The 14,796-nt window shown below is 31.3% G+C and overlaps 1 protein-coding gene across 1 annotated transcript; it reads left to right on the top strand.

Moving 5' to 3' along the window:
- The first annotated feature begins 2,449 nt into the window (after nt 1-2,449).
- LOC119676747 (protein kinase 4-like) lies at nt 2,450-12,141 on the top strand. Its single transcript, XM_038088002.1, has 3 exons — nt 2,450-2,494; nt 3,177-3,348; nt 8,863-12,141. The coding sequence occupies exons 1-3, from the start codon at nt 2,450-2,452 to the stop codon at nt 11,712-11,714; spliced, it is 3,069 nt and encodes a 1,022-aa protein (XP_037943930.1). The 3' UTR covers nt 11,715-12,141.
- The last annotated feature ends 2,655 nt before the right edge of the window (nt 12,142-14,796 follow it).

Here is a 14,796-nt window from a genome sequence, read left to right as displayed (position 1 = left end):
CCAGATTTAGCCCCCTGCGATTATTTTCTGTTTCCAAACCTAAAGAAACGGCGAAATTCACTTTTTTCCATTTTCGTAAAAATTCACGAGGTTGTTTGCTTTGAACGGCTATCAAACACCCACTGAACGACGTAACTTGCTCAAAATTAAAAAGTTACCCACTGGTAGATTACAGCTGACGGAAGCATTGTTGCATTTGGAGTAATTCACTAACTTATCAAACCACCCTCGTATATAATATATATTGTGAATATAAGTTTTAATTTAACGTCAAATTTTTCAGACGGAAATGACTATTAGATATAATAGAAACTAGTATATTTCTTAAAAAGGTTTTTTCGAACAGTAGTGAACCACAACAACAAAAATTCATTTTATATTATTTTAATTAATTGAATTTTTGGCTGACCATACAGCTGTTTCGAGTATTGCGAAATACCCATCATCAGTGGTCTTGGAAATAATTCTTGTATTTAATTATTCTTGGATTATAACTTTCTAAGACTGCAATTACTAGGAATCGAACTCACGCCCTGACAAATTTGAAGCTCAGAGTCAGCGCACCTTAACCAATTGACCGAAAGCCGTACTTAACTTTGCATGTTCGCACATATTTCTGGAGTTTTATTATTATTAATATAATATGTATATATAATATTGAAGTTATAATACTAAAACAGCATCTAATATTATAAGAGTATATTGTCTTTTTTTAATTAAATATAATTTAAAAACAATTTATAACTTAAAGAATATTTAGTTTAAATTAAACAAATCTATATAATAATTTATTTTAATTAAAAATAATTTCGTAATTTGTATATAATTTAATATAATTCATTATAAAGCAAAAATATATATTCTAATTATACAATACTTATATAGCTAAATTTTCCATAAATTAATGCGTGTATGACCAACTATAGTTCTCTTTAAATTGATCTCATCTGCCTTAGAATTTGTTCCTTTCCTCGTTATTGCATTTTAATTAAATTTATTTAAATGTTTTGCCTCAACAATGCTCATGTTATTTTAATTTTACAAATTGTTAGTACATATTTTGCATTTGACAAGGCTCCTCTCAATGGTATTGTTATAAACTATTATGGCATAAATTCATTTTGTGAAGAATTTTTAAAATATTTTGCAATAAGGATAAAGAAGAGTTGCTGTCCTTTAAGGCCTTGTTTTGTATAAAATGTTTCAGTTTAGACACAAACTATGAGAATGCCAGTTTCGTTACTTTTAATAGAAGAAAAGAAAATTAATTATTTCTAGATGGTATCCTTTCTTACAGAAACTACTGACAGTATTTGAATCAAAGTTTTAAAGTTTGCAATATGGGTTAAATATTTAAAATGAAATTTATTTTGTATTATATTTTCGGATACCTTACAAATATCATAAATTTTATATAAAAAGTAAACAAGAAATTATACTAACATGTAATTTATTATTTCAGAATTCGCTATAAAATATTTTTTTTAAGTTGGTAGCACTGAATTGCTTTACTATGCAAGATTTAAGCGCGTTGCAGTCTATCATTTTTAAGATTACCATTCAAGATGCGATTTTTGTTGCTAAAATTAATACTAGTGACCGAACTTGGACTTGCTCACATTCAAGAGTTGTCATTTAAGAAAAATTTTTGTAGAATAAGGGTGTTTACGCACGCTGTAAGTGTGTTTCGTACGCTGTAAGTTTGTTAGTGCAACCACTTGGAAATATGCTCTTGAATAACGAATGCAATTTTTTGGATGATGACATCAATCAGCTTGATGTGCTTACCAAAATTTGGGTGAACACAACAACATGTTGGTTGCGTGTCATTCAAAGGTGCAGACTATCATTTTTTAATATTATTCTTATATTTTCTCTCTTGAATGACACTCAAAATTGATAGGCTGCACCGCGCTTTAGGAGCTATTATCTGTTCAGTATTACATTAGCATAGCGGTTATACTAATGAGCACATATCGGATAGGTAATATGGATTCAGAAGGGGATAAAGGAATAGATAGAATAGAAGGAAACAAAACTATAATACAAAACTCAATTGAGCTACAACAACTCTGCCAAAAAATTAATGATTTCAATGTATAATTTTACTCCTAGGATTCACTTTTCCCTACTTTTCTTCATAGCCAATTCTGGCTTCGAGAGAATTTTAATTACTAGTTTCTGATGATCAATTAAATATATTTAATAGTGAGTATGACAGAGAGAGAGAGAGAGAAAAGGGAGCGAGATAGAAAGAGTGAGGAAAGAGAGAAATGAAGTGAGGAATAGAGAGAGAGAGAGAGTAAAATTGAGGAGAAGACAGGAAGAGAGAGAGAGAGAGAGAGACGAAGAATGAGAGAAAGAGAGAGAGAGAAGGCATTCGAACTTAACTCAGGCTTTCTTGAACAGTTTACATTCGACAGTTTTGAGTACTGATGCAGACTGATAAATGAATATCGCGCAAAAAGTTTTTGACTGTATTAAACCAGTTAGAGTAAGTTTATCATGCAAGCTTATCACTTGTATTGTGTAGAACTTATCAGAGGTGAGTATCCATATGAATATGTACATTAATTTAATCCCACATAAGCGTCTTGTAGCTTCGATTCAACTTATATTTAGTGGAAGGTTATTGTCTGTATTCTGAATGTTGTGATCGATAGGGTGTTGCTCTTTCGTTCCTGACCTATTAAAAAAGAATCAAATAAATTTTAAAAATGTTCATTAGAGCAAAATTTGAATAATAAAAATATTGTGTTGCCTTTACATTTCGACAGGAAATTCAATATTAATAAAACTAATAAAAAATGTTTACTTTACGAAATTATTTTGTAAAATCAAATAAATTGAGTTCAAGTGAAAGCCTTTTAAGTTTTGAAATAATTCAAATATTTTATAAATTAAAAATATACAATGAAATAATTCTATTTATGAATTTACGATACACACTTCACATGTTATAAGAGCTTGAGTGCTGCATAAATTGCACTCTCATGAAGTGCAAGTGCATATCGTAACGTTGCATTATTACTGTAAAAATTTATGTTGGAATATCCTCTTACACTTGTTTGCCACATATAGTACTTATAATTATTGACTATTGAATTTTAATAGAATTTTGCTTCATGTTTGAGAATTTATTCAAAAAAATTTGAATTTTTTATTTTGAAAAATAGGTCATCAAACCACCAGGTTGGCAATGCTGCAATGGACATGTACTGTGCAATAATTGCCGCAGTCGTTCTGTCAAATGTCCTGTCTGCCGAGTGCCGTTGGGACCCAGAGGCAGGTGTCTGCTATCCGATAAATTGTTTACACTACTAGCAGATAATTTTCCATGTGATGGTGGTAAGTGCAAATTACGATTAAATACAAGTATAGATTCTAACTGGTAACTTTTAGTATTCCTTGTTTTTTTCTAAAAGCTTCAAAATTGCTCATTGATTTGATGTAGATTTATATAGAAAAAAAAACTAATTTTAAATGTGTAAATTTAATATGAAATTTTCTTATTCACCGAACATGTATCAAATTTGCATTATTTTATTCAAAATTTTCCCAATTAAACTTAAATTTCGTATGGATTCAATTTTGTGTTCATCCCAGAATCTAAAAGTGATTACTTGTCTTTGATGACCATAAAGGATAACGTAGAGCAAATTACTTTTTTATTGCACACAGAATTAAAAATATCCTTACGTATGCCTTGACAGTGGACTCTTGGATATTTTTCTATTGGACAAGTAATGTTTAAACTCACATTAAATGTGTTGTCCTATAAGATTTGAGTTTATGCAAGGATAGAGGATTTGCATATGAAAATAAACTTTTTAATCGATTTTAAGACAATGTTATTATTTCTTTATAAAAGCAACTTTTTGGGTGTTTTTTAGATATATGTAGTTTAAATAATTAGTTTAAATAATTTTTTAATTTGTATACGCATTTGTTTATAAAATGGTTAGGTCCTTTTTAAGTTCCAATGTATATTGCGTTAGGTTAGTATATTTTGACTGGTGTTGAATTAGTCAGTACTATATCTTCATTAATGCAAAGACAGAAATTCATTAACTGTCGGGGATCCTGAGATGAATTCAAAAGAAACGAACGGCTGAGGTAGAACGTTTGGGTCACTACCAAGACAGCTCACATCTCGCCTGTGGATTTTTTGTTGCACCGACTTAATATTTCAGTTGTGGTTTAATCCAATCAGATTAAACTACATATTTTCGATGAGTGTGTACAGAGTCACATTTAAGATGAAGTTGTAGAAAACTGAACTATGAAGTAATTGGCAATATATGGGAAATACTTATTTATAACTTATTAAAACATATAAAAAAAGTTAATTGAAAACAACTGTAACTTTCGCTGCAAAGGGCTGGGAGAGGAGGGGTGTGTTTGCATTTCAAGACAAATCTTAATTTGATTTTAGCACAGTTTTATAAATTTAAAGTTTGTTTCGAGTTGAACCCAAAGCATTGCCCAAGGAAAGTTTTTCAAAGGTACTCCTTTGTATACGGACCTCTATAGATTGCCAGATGTATCTATCATACGCTTATATTGGTTTCATCACAATTTAATATATTTAAAGCATTTTATAGCTATAGCTCACTATTGATAAATAAAACATCACATAAACAAGTTTGGAGGAAGAGGAAACTTGCACTTTGGAAACACCCCTCTTTATACGCCACTTATATTAACTTCCCAGAGTTGTATTTCGTACGTCCATAATGATTTCTTTATAAATCTCTATACTCTTTATATTATTTATAAATCAAGAGTTTGATTTGAAGTGATCTCTATCTATTGGGAGCCAAACTCTTACTTGGATAAAATTTGTGATGGAAAGTTGTCAAGACCACTTCCTTGCATAAGCCTATAGTTTGTCTGATATATATATTAAATGCCAATATTGGTTTAAATAAACTTTTATATATTAAGAACTTGTTTTATAGCGATAACTTTAGTTTCGTGGCTGAACCTGTGCACCTGAGCTTGGGAGTGGCACTTTGAACTCTAAAATCAGCACCTTTGATGCGCCCTTGATTTATACTGGGATTGATAGATATGAATATCATAAGGGCATGTTCGTTTTATCACACTTTTGTAAATTATGTTTTTATAGTAGCGGTACGAGTAGCAGAGAGATAGGAGCCAAACCTTTACCTAGATGAGTTTAGCGCAACTGCCAAATGCTTCTGGACGCTTGGAATGCTTCTGATTTTCAGTTGGATTGCTAGATATGTACACCACACTCATATAGTGGTTTCACACATCAACAGCTTGTTTTATGCTAATAGCTCCGAGTTAGGTCCAATTCTCTATATGTATGATTTTTTGAGGAGTGCTTGAAACTCCCTTACATGCATCCGTATTATATTCTTGGATTTCCAGCTATTTGCATTATCTTAAAGTATTTAGATAGTGTTAAGAAAGGATTAATAGTTTATTTTGTAGCGATTGTTGCAGATATGTGCATCACACTCATATAGTGGTTTCATACATCAACAGCTTGTTTTATGATAATAGCTCCGAGTTAGGTCCAATTCTCTATATGTATGATTTTTTGAGGAGTGCTTGAAACTCCCTTACATGCATCCGTATTATATTCTTGGATTTCCAGCTATTTGCATTATCTTAAAGTATTTAGATAGTGTTAAGAAAGGATTAATAGTTTATTTTGTAGCGATTGTTGCAGATATGTGCATCACACTCATATAGTGGTTTCATACATCAACAGCTTGTTTTATGATAATAGCTCCGAGTTAGGTCCAATTCTCTATATGTATGATTTTTTGAGGAGTGCTTGAAACTCCCTTACATGCACCCATATTATATTCTTGGATTGCCAGCTATTTTCATTATCTTAAAGTATTTAGATAGTGTTAAGTAAGGATTAATAGTTTATTTTGTAGCGATTGTTGCAAGTTGGGGGCCAAATCTCGATATAGCCGAGTATGGGTGGAGTACTCGGCACTTCAAATCCACCCCATTGAATACGCCACTAATTTTCATTTGGATTACCAGATACGTATATAATATAATATTGGTATCGTTGCAGTTTTTAAATTCAAGAGGGTGGGGTTTTATAATAGCTACCAATCCGTTCAAGTGGCTACTTGGAACGGATTACTTTAAGTATAGAAGAAATATGGTTTATTATAATTTCTTTATCATTTTCTTAACATTTGTTATCATTTTTTTATATCTTGTGTATTGTTTAGCTTTATTGTATTTTATGTTCCCAATTTTTTTCTATCCAAAGTTTTTCTTCTGGAAGATTTTCTGCATTAATTTAATATTTTCTGATGTTTTTGTTTTTTGAAACTAAGTGTTACCAACTTAAGACTAAGTGAAGTTTTTGCTTTATTACAACTTCCGTAACAACTTCCGGTGTTACAATTGCTGTTTGTGTTGTTGCTTTTCGATCATTGCCGCGTTACTTGCTCTGCCCTCATTTGCTATGTTTCATGAACAGCAGATTTACGTTGTAAATGAAAAATAAAAATAAAAATAAAAAATATCAGAAAAAAAGCATTATTTGCTTTATTTTCTTAAAAAGTTTTTATTTTTATGATGTTCACTAACGAGGGCAAAGGACACTTCCAACTCTAATAAAGTTAAAATTGTGTAAACACTGCGAGAAAGAAGGACTTGGCAATGCATTGCATGTGGCAACTATGGAAGTGGCAATAATGGCGTAGTGTCCTTGGCATGGATGTGGAGTTCTACACTTACGTCGTACTTGTTTACTCAACTACTCGTGATGGTATAATAATTAACTCATGCAGATAATTTCTTTTAACTACATTTTATTCTTAGAAACTCCAATTAAAATTTATGATACAAAGCTTTGAGAGTTTATTAATTAACTGTTTAGCTTAATGAAATTTTATTACTAGAAACTAATAAAAGTGAAGTTATAATGCACTTCTATGGTATTGCTAGAAGTACACATGTGTATATGTGGGTTGATATTAAATTGTAGCATTATTTTTGTAACTGAATTAATTATTTTAATTAAAATATAATATATAAAGCAATATATGAAGCAATCCTTTCTATTGAAGTCTTTTTTGCTTTGAATTAAAATACATTAAATAGAAGATAAACCACAAATATGGACAGAACATTTTCTTATATATATTAATAATAAAATTTATTAAATTTGTTGTGATAGAGTTGAAATTTCAATAGCTAGATGTAAAGAATTTGAATGCATTTAATTACATATTTAATTTACATATTTTCTTGTTAAAGAGAATAAAAATCTTTGATATAAAAATTCATAATTCGAAAGATATTTGTATCTCTAGTGTCCATAGTTTTATACATTTCAAATTTTATAATTTGCTCAACTGGTTTTTTATTAATATAGAAAAATATGATGTTAGAAATTTTGGGTGAGTTAACTTACCCATGATTCCATCGTTATGTACCTTTATGGTACAAGAAAAAAAAACATTACTTTTGATGCTGCATGATACCGGTAATATATATACCTTCTGCTCAAAAAGTACTCGGATTTTGTAAATAAAACACACAAATTTGAATTTTATTCCAAATTTATTTTATTTCCTTCAAAATATGCTCCTTCTGAAGTTATACACATATGCCAACGCTCGTCCATACACTTTTCGTAGGCCCGTGCAGGTATGGCTTTTACTTCCTTCGGCGAATTCTCTTTTACCGATTCAATCGACTCAAAACGCTTACCACGAAGGGACAATTTGAGTTTCGGGAACAGGTAAAGTCGCACGGCGCCAGATCTGGCGAATATGGTGCCTGAGCGATGACAGTGGTGCCGTGTTTGGTCAAAATGGCTTTTACTTCTTCGGCGAATTCTCTTTTACCGATTCAATCGACTCAAAACGCTTACCACGAAGGGACAATTTGAGTTTCGGGAACAGGTAAAGTCGCACGGCGCCAGATCTGGCGAATATGGTGCCTGAGCGATGACAGTGGTGCCGTGTTTGGTCAAAAAATCGCGTACAACAAGAATTTTCCATAGTAAAAATCACTAAATGCACTTGAAAAAGGTCTATTACTTAAGGAGTAGTAAACAAACAACAAAATCCGGGTACTTTTTGAGCAGAATGTATACCAAGGCGCTCAGAAGAATAGAAGGGCTCTCAGTTTGAATTATAATAATTTGACTTATTAGTTATTAGTCAGCAACTTATTAGGACTTGGTAAAAATATTTCGATATTTTATTAAATTAGTGATGTTACATAGCATATCATGTTATTATTAAGGAAGTTATTAAGAAAGTATTATTATGGATATTACCAATAATAACTAAATTTTTAATGAATAAAATATGTTTAATTAAAAGTATATTAGTAAAAGCAAAACAATAATTACAATTATAACAAAAGTTGCTATATGAAAGGACAAACAAACAATTTGAAATTGTCATTGAAGTTTTAACAATAAAGCGACTTTTAATCCTTGTTCCTTAAATCCTTACTTTTAGTGGCATCTCAATCGATTAACGAGACAACAATGAGTTTCATACATAAGAATGGAAAGTGCGTTGACATCGTAAAAAGCAAATAAAATCCATTTCCACTTTAAAACAAAATAACCAAATTGTCCTTAAAACTAAGCTAATTTAATTCTTATCCTCGTTCACATTGCAATGCAATTTAAACCAATCCAACCAACAATCATAGTTAATTCCAAAAATATTTTGATTTGACCCAAGAGCTTAGATTTATTTATGTAAATAGCAGGAAAGTCTCAATAGAAAGTTTGTGATGTGGAAAATGGAAACGAGACTGAACATTATCATTTAAAAGTTTATACAATTTTAATTAAAAATTTTAATATTTTGCTATTATCTGCATTTACAGTGAAAAGCAACAAGAGCACACCAACCCAGCAGAGGAAATGCACAGCGGATTATCATAATCACCCAAAGATGGCAATTGCAACAAAACCGTGCGAACAGCAACAATTTCAACAGCAAATTAAAACCAAAGAAATTAAGAAAAAGTTTAAATCCTTATATCGTCAACAGGAGCAACAACAACAACAACAGCAGCATCAACAACAACAACAGCAGCTGCAACAACAGCAGCGATGTCAGTCTCCACGACAAGAGCACAAGACTCATCAACAACAGCACAATTGCCAAGAAAAACTTAATAAAAACGGCAACACACAGGATGTGATGGTTACTGTTGTTGTGAATGATGTTGCTGTGGTGAAGAGTGTTGCAGAAATTTTGCAAAGAGAAGCGGAACAACAACAACAACAGCAGCAGCAACAACAGCAACAGCAAGAACAACAAGAACAATTAAAAACAACAGTGCAATATAATTGTAAAGTTCCAGCCGAAACTAATAGCAACAAAAGTGACACAAGTAGAAGCAAAAATAACAACAACAATAACAATAATAGTATCTGGAACAGCAACAGTAGTTGCAATAGCAACAATGAAGCTGACACTGACAATAACATAAGCTTGCGGCGTAAAAGTCGAACAACCAAAGTCCATCAACATCAACTAAACGAGATGAAAATATTAAAAAGTCACGAGCAAAAGCAATTGCTTAACAACGACAAGAACAACAATAACAACAACAACAACATCAATAGAAACATTGACAGCAACAACAATGAAAGCATTTCTGATAACAATAACAATAGCCACAACGGAATAGCATTGTCCGTAAAAATGTCCAGTGCAAGTGTCAACAATACAGTCCAAGATTCTTATAACATTAATAGCAACAACAACAGCAATAGCAACAACAACAGGAACGCTTCCAATAATAATAACAACAACAAAAACAATGTTGATAGAGAATTGCTCGTTAAACAGAAGTTAAAGTCAAACAGGAAAGCTACAGATTACTACATGTTCAATGTTGACGATGAGCAAAAGACGCATCACCACCAGCAACGGCAACAACAGCAAGAACATCAACAGCAGCAAGAACCAAGCAATAACTATAGCAGTAATAAGATTAGGGTCCAAAGTCACGAATTGGAAGACGATGAAGTTACAATTGTAAATAATGGAATGCCAACAAATAAACTACAACAGCGACAACAAAAACACCAACAATATCAACAACAACAAGAATATCAGCAACTAAATCAGCAACAACAATATCACAATTATCATTGCCCTACTGGGAAATCATGTAGTTGCAGCTACGTGAAAACTTCCGGCACTGCAATGGCAGTGACTAAGACAGCAATGGGGGTTGCAATGTGCAACAACAGCAATACAAATAATAACGTTAGCAGCGACAACAACATAAATAATAGAAAGAACAACAACAGTAAGTTGTCAACAACATGGATGACAAATGGTATAAAGTTATCACAATTTGATACTGCTGCTACTCTCCCCATAATAAGTGCGACTGTTGCTAGTTGTGATGAACTCATGTTGAGCCAAACAACACCAACAGCAGCAACAAAAACAACATCAGCGACAGCAGCAACAAAAACAACAAAATTATTAAATGTTGGTAGTTTATCATGCAAGAAAAGTTGGGCAACGGAATTGTCGCAAGGGAATCGTTTACCTGAAAGAAAAGTTGCAGTGATGCAAGTACAAAATAATATCACAAACACACCTACAACTAGTAACTATAGAATGCCAACAACAACAATAGCTGCAGCAGCAATAACAGCAACAACAACAGCAATAACAACAAATATGACGTACGACGACTCGCAAGGAAATCAAAACTTTACTCAGCATAATTTGGCAAAGACGTCTCAGGTGCATAACACAAATTTAAAGAAACAACAACAGCGACAACAACAGCAACTGCAACAACAGCAGCAGCAGCAACTACATGAAGTACTTGTAGAGCAGCCACAAAATGACATTCTAAGGCTGCCCTTGCATACGGAATGGCAGATCCTGGCACATTTGTCACGTGAGCATTGCCTACCGGTATTACAATATTATGGCACGTATAATCAAAAAATCCATGTCAATTTCATGTATAACAAATCGATAGTATGTCTCAATCTCATGCAGCAGCAGCCACAACAGCAGCAACAATATTGCAACCACCCACAAGAATTGAAAAAGGATTATGCCATAAATGCAAATAACTTAAATTATGAAAATGTCAACAATTACCAAATGGATAAATTCTTTTTGGCTTGTATTCCATTGTATGACAGCAATATAAATGCAGAACAAGCAACTTCACTAGCAGCAACAACAACAACAACCAGAGCAACAACAATGACATCTTCAACTGCAGCAGCAGCAGCAGCAGCAAACAAACATACGGAAACGGAAACAACAGTTCCAACTGAAAAATTTGCAATATTTCTGTGGCATTTACTTGCCACTGACAATGTTGCGGCTTCAATGACAATTGCAACTGCAACAACAACAACAACACCAACACCAACACCAACACCAACAGTAGCAACCGTAAGAACTTCAACCATTGCCGCAGATAATGCTTACAGTGTTGCCACAGCCACTGCAATTCCAGATAGAACAAATAGTAATGCTACTCAACGTAATTTCACCTCTGTTGACAGTCGCCATTTTGAAACTATAATCGAATCGCAACGCACCGGTATTAAATGGTTTGGTCGTTCGCAATCGCTGATGAAGAGCTGGTACGAAATCGAAGCCGAAGGACATTTTCTTACACACGAAATACCCGCACAGCTCAAGGATTCTGATGCATTGGAAATTGTCATCAGAATAAAATAGATTTTTACTGCATTTACGTGTCCGCTTAAATCCGAGCATATTCCGAGGAAGTTGGAGTTGTGTACTTATGCTTGTGGGTGGAAAATTGTTGCTGTCGATTCTGGAGGCGGACAGAAGGAGGAATTGAAAGACGCCGTCGTCAAGTACGTGATTTTTTACTTAACAAAATGTAAGCTGCACTGATGACTTTCTGTGCAATTCTGTTATATTAAAATGGCGTGGTTGCTAAGTAAAAATATATAAATAAATTTATAAATAAATATATATAATGTGTGTAATGCACATTCTCCATATGCAAATATAGTAGTAATATATCGCCTGGAGCAATTCAAATTCCAGGCACATACCAAATGAAAATTCCGATGAAAATTGTCAATATTAAGTTAAGGGATAAAAGGCAATATGGAACAAAGAATAATAATATTAGACTGCTATAGCTGTAGATGTTATGGTATATATAAAAATATTATATAAAAATTATATAAATAATTTAATATATAAATAAATAAATAAATAATTTAAAAATAATTTAATAAATATAATTATATTATATAAATATATATATATATAAAAATATATATAATATATCAAAATATATAATATAAAAAAAAAGAAATATATATATATAATATAATATATATTATTATAATATATAAAAATAATATATCATTAGTATTTTTTTATATCATGAACAATCGCTGCTTTATTATGAGTGACTTAGAAAATGTATACATAAATATATACATTCAATGCAGTATATAACATATAGTCGTTAACTATAATCGAGAAGTGTTGGTATGATACCACTACTGAAAACGTTCTATATATAACATTAATATATAAGTTAATATATTTTAAAACATAGTACATATAACAGATAAATAAACTTTTATATGGTATTATATATAATAATTATCACGCTGATATATTTATATATTAATTTTTAAAACAAAAAGAACCAAAGGTTTTTAATTAAATAATAGTATATATCGTATATATATAAATAAATCTATAATTTATACATAATACAATTGATATCGCAATATTTCTTACAAATTACTTAAGCTTGCCAGTCCATTATGTTTAACAATTTTATACATTATTTTTAAAAGAAGAAGAACCAAAGGTTTTGATATAAATGACCGTATATATAGTACATATATGAAAAAACTTATAAGTTATACATTATCACGATGATTCTAAGGATCCACTTGGGTCTGGCGGTCCGTTGTGTTCAAATATTTAATACATTATTTTTAAAATAAAGAGAACCAAATGTTATAATCTTAATGATATTATATGAAAATATATGGTATCGGATTTACAATATATAAATTGTTATCTCAACATGCAGGAGCCTCATGTAAGAGATAATGTTAAATGAAATAAATATAAGATTATCCATTATGTGTGTTGCTAAAAGCAAATTTAAATAAAATACAACATTATAATCAAAATTTTGTTTTAATTACAAACAATGTAATGCTTCTCGGGAAGGTATGCAGATCTGAGGTTAATTATTACTTAGTCTGATGAAGTGATAAACAATAATGCAGTCAAGGCGTAAAGAGGGGTTTTGAAAATACCTTGAGTTAAGAAAGAGTAAAAGTGCTAACATAATTATATGTACATAATAACGTTAGTTACTATTACTACTAATTATAAGACAAGTAATAAGTAGATTTCCTGTGATGCCATCATATATTTTTATCAAGAGAATTTTTTCAAAACCTCAACATCAAGTTAATTGGCAATTAAAGCATGTAGGGTCTTTCAATGAAATCGTTGGAGTAGGTCTGTGGTATTGAATAGGCTACTAGCTTCTTCGTTTACAAGCTTCTGTAGCTGCTTAGAATGATCACTCGCTTGCTCTTTAATTTTCTCAGCAATTATTGAGGTGTTAAGACTCAATGAAATTTGATAATACGATGAAAAGTACTATGAAAGTGTTAAAGTGTTATGATCTCGATGAATATAGATATTACGAACATAGTTTGTGGTATCAAGATTTAGATACTGATCGCAATTTTATTTGAATGTATTTAATATTCTATATTGATACATGATACAGAATCATATAAATATCTTCCATAGAACATCTTATTGTATTACATATATTTAGTGGTAATTTTCGATGATTGGTTAGCAAATAACTGAGAATAGCTTGGATATAACTTGACTGGCATTCGTTTTTAAACCGTTAAATCAATTAAATCCATAAATTCATTTGCGTAACACCCAGAGTCATACGAAGAGTTCTATAGTGCCATATCGTATAATATTGGTGGTCAATTCACATCCAGAAAATTTGAAATTACACGTTCGGGAAGTTCTTATTCAGCAAAGCCAAAACAATGTAGAATGTGCATCTTATCATTAACATATTATTATAATATGATAATTTTCATTATCACACATTCCATTCCATATAACTTTAATATATAAATATTCAAAAAAAGAATCTATAAGCGTGTGACTATATTGATCAGTAATGAAATTGAAAATTGTTCCCAAAAATACGATCCTCTTTATAATCCCACAAAAAATAGATCAGTAGTCACAAATTTCGTGATCTTGCTACCCAACTCACGTCAGTAAAGCGTGAAAGCAGACATGAGGTGCAGGAAGAGAAGGGGCACAGAAATACAAGTTTCAGTAATTAGTGACAATATTGGTATCTGAGAAAAGCTACGAACCCCGGTAACCAAAGTATAACTATGTTCTTAAGTGCACCCGTTTCATTACCACAGATGTTGTTAGCCTAAAAGTATGTTGTGTTTTTATTTATTTAAGAAAAATTTTGTATTTAACTATAAAAATAACGATTGTTTTAAAATGCACTCATCAATAAAACTTTTCTCCGCAACACAAACTGCTTTTTAACAAAATGGCTGTTAATTTATGCATTAACAAGTGAACGAGGGGGAAAAAATGGCCGACAAACAAATCATGGCGAACCAAATTAATTTATGAAAAATGCTGATGTAGCACTTAAGCGGCTGAAAAACAAAAAAAATTTGTTTTTAATGAAAACATTTATTTTAGCGCTGAACAGTAAAAACATTTTAATTAAAAAATCAAA

This window comes from Teleopsis dalmanni, chromosome 2 (genome assembly GCF_002237135.1).
Source record: "Teleopsis dalmanni isolate 2A chromosome 2, ASM223713v2, whole genome shotgun sequence".
Classification (NCBI taxonomy): Eukaryota; Metazoa; Arthropoda; class Insecta; order Diptera; family Diopsidae; genus Teleopsis; species Teleopsis dalmanni.
This window is presented reverse-complemented; position numbering and strand designations above follow the sequence as displayed.